At 36.4% G+C, this 4974-nt stretch overlaps 1 protein-coding gene across 1 annotated transcript; it reads left to right on the forward strand.

Annotated features, from left to right (window-relative positions):
- The first annotated feature begins 708 nt into the window (after nucleotides 1-708).
- Nucleotides 709-4469, forward strand: LOC124831040 (universal stress protein PHOS32-like). The gene is made up of 3 exons (XM_088093414.1): nucleotides 709-1597; nucleotides 3458-3505; nucleotides 4217-4469. Exons 1-2 carry the CDS (start codon nucleotides 922-924, stop codon nucleotides 3463-3465), a joined length of 684 nt encoding a protein of 227 aa, XP_087949540.1. The 5' UTR covers nucleotides 709-921; the 3' UTR covers nucleotides 3466-3505; nucleotides 4217-4469.
- Nucleotides 4470-4974: the final 505 nt, after the last annotated feature.

The following is a 4974-nucleotide window of genomic DNA, read 5'->3' on the forward strand; positions in this document are numbered from 1 at the left end:
GGAAGGGATGGTTAGGAGAAAGCGTTTTCTTGAACTGCATGCATTGATTGGACAATGACTTGCTGCTATAAATCCAAATCCAGCAATGCTCAATCAATTAGTCATGGATGTAAAAGAGAAGTCAGATTCAATTAACACTCACAAAACCCAGCTGTTATTAAAATCATTTTGAAATTTAACACACATGCCAACACACCATTCATTATGTTACAAAAATTGACCCTCACTTTAATGAAATCCCTTTGACACGTCCCTGTTCAAAACTCTTCCCACCCATTTTGGCTTCATTTCTTCTCAACACAAACCTCACTAAGGACAATTACCCTTTTAACTTATCTCAACTATCTATTTTATAAATTAACTGTATACTGGGTGTAAAATCATTTTTTATGCTTTTATCATTTACTATTAAATTGGTTTTTTTTTATAAAAATAGCTTTCAAACTCTACTATTAAATAAAACATAATTAACCGGATTTAGTGTATAATTAAAAATAAAAAATTATAAGAGAATTTTTTAAAAAAAAAAGTTTGCACATAAAATGACCTCAAGTTGAATGGTTTATTTATAATTGGTGGATATTGAGACATAAATTTGACAGAATTAGAAGGTGAGTTAAGCACAATCTAGTCACCAATTAGATGAGGAAGAAATAGGGACTTTAATCCAAAAAGAAACATAAAGCGATGTCAAAAGACGAAGGCACCCTTTCACACACTATACTTTCCAGTTTCAAAGAACAGAGTGTGGGTTCTGCTGACGCTTGAAGACAGTGAGGGGAAAAAATAACTGAGAAATTCTAGAAACCTCTCTTCAGAGAGTCCGTGAATAAATCAATTGTTCAAAATCAATTTCACAAAGTTTGATCACTTTTGCATTGACCTTCAACTTTTCTTCTTCTCTCCGGTTATTCGCTCGCAATGAATCCACAATCACCGGACCCTCAGCTTCCGACTTTCTCCCCACGGTTCGCGCTCGTGACCGGTTCGCAGCGGAAAATCGCGATCGCGGTGGATCTGAGCGACGAGAGTGCTTACGCGGTGCGGTGGGCGGTGCAGAACTACCTCCGACCGGGCGACGGGGTGATCCTTCTGCACGTGCGTCCCACGAGCGTCCTGTATGGCGCGGACTGGGGCTCGGTGGATCTGAGTGTGGCGGAGGAGGGCGGCGATGAGGAGTCGCGGCAGAAGCTGGAGGACGACTTCGACAACTTTACGTCGACGAAGGCTAGCGACGTGGCGCAGCCGCTGGTGGAGGCGCAGATACCGTTCAAGATCCACATTGTGAAGGACCACGACATGAAGGAGAGGTTGTGTTTGGAAGTGGAGCGCCTCGGGCTCAGCGCCGTCATCATGGGAAGCCGCGGCTTCGGCGCGTCCAAGCGAGCCGCCAAAGGAAGGCTCGGCAGTGTCAGCGATTACTGCGTGCACCATTGCGTGTGTCCCGTTGTGGTCGTGCGTTACCCCGAGGAGAACGACAACGGTAGTAGCGGCAACGGTAACGGCGGTGATGTTCTGGTTGGGGAACAGGTGGAGCTTCCACCTGTGCCTGAGGAGGAGCATGAGGTGTATCATGATGCTTCCGATGAGCACAGAGGTTTGGGTTTCACCCTGTTATAATTTTATTTCACAGTAACCATCATAATTTCGGTATTATGACTTAACATTGCATAGTGTATAGTTGGTTTGACTAATCATCTTACTCGTGTAGCATTGGTAACAGAGAGAATTGAGTATTGGATACTACTTACATATGCATGCTACTTTCTTCAGTCAAGTTTGGTATTTGTCTAAGTTATCGTATTGACTAGAGATTAGTGAACGATGTCAAAAGTATCTATGATATTATGATTATGATTGAGTGATATTCTTCATAATAACTACTTGTCTGAGGAGAAAATAAGAAGATAAAATTATGTGAGTTTCTCGGATAAACTAAGATCAAATTTGTCAATTTTGTAGGAGCATGAAATTTAACTTATCCAACCATACATTTATAAAAGAAGTTCAATTCATTTAGTTTTTTTTTTTGGCCCTTATAAATACTTGTGGAAAAATTATCAATCCAGGACTCATGTTTAGGTTCTATTTTCCACGGAGCTCCCTGTCAAGGTTTTTTCTTGATACCCACACACACGTTACAAACATGAGAAACCTGGTCCATTTGTTTAAAAACATGGAAGCCATAACTACTAACTTCTTAAATGTGGGAAACCGTGACCCAATTTTGTAATCAAAACATTGTAACTTCCGTGCTGAAGCAATAAAGGAGGAAATCTGAAACATATATCAGAGAACTGGCTTGCTGGTTGACACAACAGCATAAATAATAGAAAAGTCTTGTATGACATTTAAAACCATTCCTTATCCAAATTTAAAGTAATTTGGGTAATACGAAGATTCAACAACTGTGTGAGTAATCCATATGTAAGGTTTTTAACCTAGACCATGAACAGTAGGAACCAAACATGGTTAAAATGACATGTGCAACAACTAAATAGAATCCAAAATTATGTGTAAAGGTTAAAAGGAAATGTTTTACTGAAAGTTTTTGTAACTGTAGGAACTAAATTAGTAATTAAGCCAAGCTGTAAAAGTATATTGTTACTACTGAATCTGTGCTGCAATAACATTGATGATACTTGTGCTTCAAAAGCATGGAAGTATTTGTAATGGGCCAGATTGTTATCATCAACTTTTGAAGTTAAGTTTTGTATGCAGTTAGTTTACTCAAATTTGAATGGTTTGATTCATTGTGTGGAATGTCAATGATGATATTTGACACTAAATATATTTACCTAAGGCTCAATCCAATTCCTATCACTTGTTATGTGTTGCATTTAACCATTTATGTTGAAAACATATCCTTCAGGCTTATAATCCTGCTCACCTATTCTCTTATGTATGAGTACTACAATTCAATTCTTCAAGTTAAATGCTGAAGGTACTAAACCAATCCGAGCATGTTCGGACTGGATTTTACAACTATCCATCATATGCTACCCACTTTTCCCACAATGCTTTGCAATGGGGAGATAACTTCCCAGGACCTCTAGGCCTAGGGACCACTCATAGGCTGGCATACCCTAATAGAAGGGGCAAATTTCACCAGTACACACTAAGGCTAATGTTGGATTTGAGAGGTTTTAAAGGAAAGAGTTACTAAAGTAATTCCTTGGCAAAAGGAAATAACAAACCAAAATATGGGTATTTATCTTTTCAATATAGCTTGTTTTTGTCAAGGAGGCTACCTAGTCCTTTTTTAGTTCTAGATTAGCAAACTTGCTGTTGAAATTATTAAAAAAATTCAATACTTTTTGCTGTTTGGAGACCATCAAATAATGAAATAACCTAAACCTTGTAGGATTTCACCTATTACTTCAGTTGGGAGTATCTTATTACTAGTTGATTAGTTTTATTTTCTTATTTAACCTGCTTATTTTTGGTGTATGAACAGATGCATAACGAGAGTATAGAGCAATGTCTATATCCCTACTAACTTCAGGTAATACATGAATGTCATAGCAATTTATCAATTACCATTTTATCCTTATTTAAGTTTGAATACAAGCAGTAATTGATTCCCATTGGATTAAATCCTATATTAAATGAATAGTAACACCTATTGATAACTGTTACTTTCTGTGCACTTTTACTGGGGGTACCTGGACGAGGGAAGTGATTGGGAGTGGTATTCCCAGTTCTTTTTTTCTTTTCTTCTTTCTACATTATCTTCCAAAAAATAAATTAGTTAGGAATATGAAAATCACAACCCCAATGTTATACAAGACTATAAGTTCATTAACTCTGAATCAGGTTTTCTTTACCACCAAAATAGCAATTCAGTCTATAAAATTGGTCCTAACCTAAGAAAAGGCAAATTTAGTTGTTGACTTCAATAATTACCGTCAATTTAGTCTTGAATTTGGAAACTATAAGTTATTTTAGTGTTCCATTTTAACAACTATCAGGCATTTCTTTCTTGTTCAATTTAGATTCTAACATTGGGAACCAAATTTGTAATGTTAAAGATAAAATTAACCAATGATGTCAATTTCATACTTTTGTATTGATTTTATTTCACTGACAGCAATAATGGATTTCATTTATGAAAATTTGCACACCATAATAAATGTATTACCTTGTAAGCCGCTTTATTTTTCGCAGCATATTCACTCAAATTAGCAGCCATTGATTTTTTTTTTTCTGCTTTCAGCCAGGCTTGTGTCATATGAAGAAGAATTTATTGAACTTGAAAAGTATCTTCTTTGGTTGAACAAACTATACACTGTAAATTAGATATTTGGTTGGTTAGCATGTGTATGTTATTGTACAAGTTTGTTATTACGTTGCTTCAATACCCATTGGCGCAGGGTTGTGTATGTTATTTTTCTACTATACATTTGATTTGGAGGTTCTTGCATGGAAACCAATGATAGATCTAAGAAACAACAAAAAGTTTAATTTTATTATTGTCTTACTTTTATCCTGGTACTCCAGTTCAATTATGTTGAAGGAAATTGGACACCCCAAACTAAACAATATTTGCATGGATCACGCTGTTTGTGTTTTGATGTTTGACTGTAATTAAAAATTAAAATTAACAGTGTAGAGATCAAGCTGTGAGTGGTTATTTCACCACGTAAAGAAAACGTTAGTTTGGTGAAAGGGGAAATTCTCATGAACCATGAACACAGTTTTGGCCAACTTGATGTGAACAAGCTACTAATTAGGAATCATTTGCTGACATAGTGACTTCTAAATATACCATATCCAAGAACTCTAGAAAAACTCTCTGTTGATTACCTTTAGTTACATGAACCTCTCAAATTATGATTAGGTTCAATGAGGTTTATTTTTCTGAGTGTAAAACAATGATTCGGTTCAATGAGGTACACTCAAGGTTTAGAAGTCTGATGTATTTATTCAGAGGTATGTACTTGGGTCCTGCGGACTTGTCCATGCTTTTAAATA

This window comes from Vigna umbellata, chromosome 6, assembly GCF_029865625.1.
Source record: "Vigna umbellata cultivar VRB3 chromosome 6, Vumbellata_1.0, whole genome shotgun sequence".
NCBI lineage: Eukaryota > Viridiplantae > Streptophyta > Magnoliopsida > Fabales > Fabaceae > Vigna > Vigna umbellata.

Coding starts and splice junctions, on each gene's coding strand:
- LOC124831040 (XM_088093414.1), top strand. CDS start 922: ATGAATCCACAATCACCGGACCCTCAGCTTCCGACTTTCTCCCCACGG.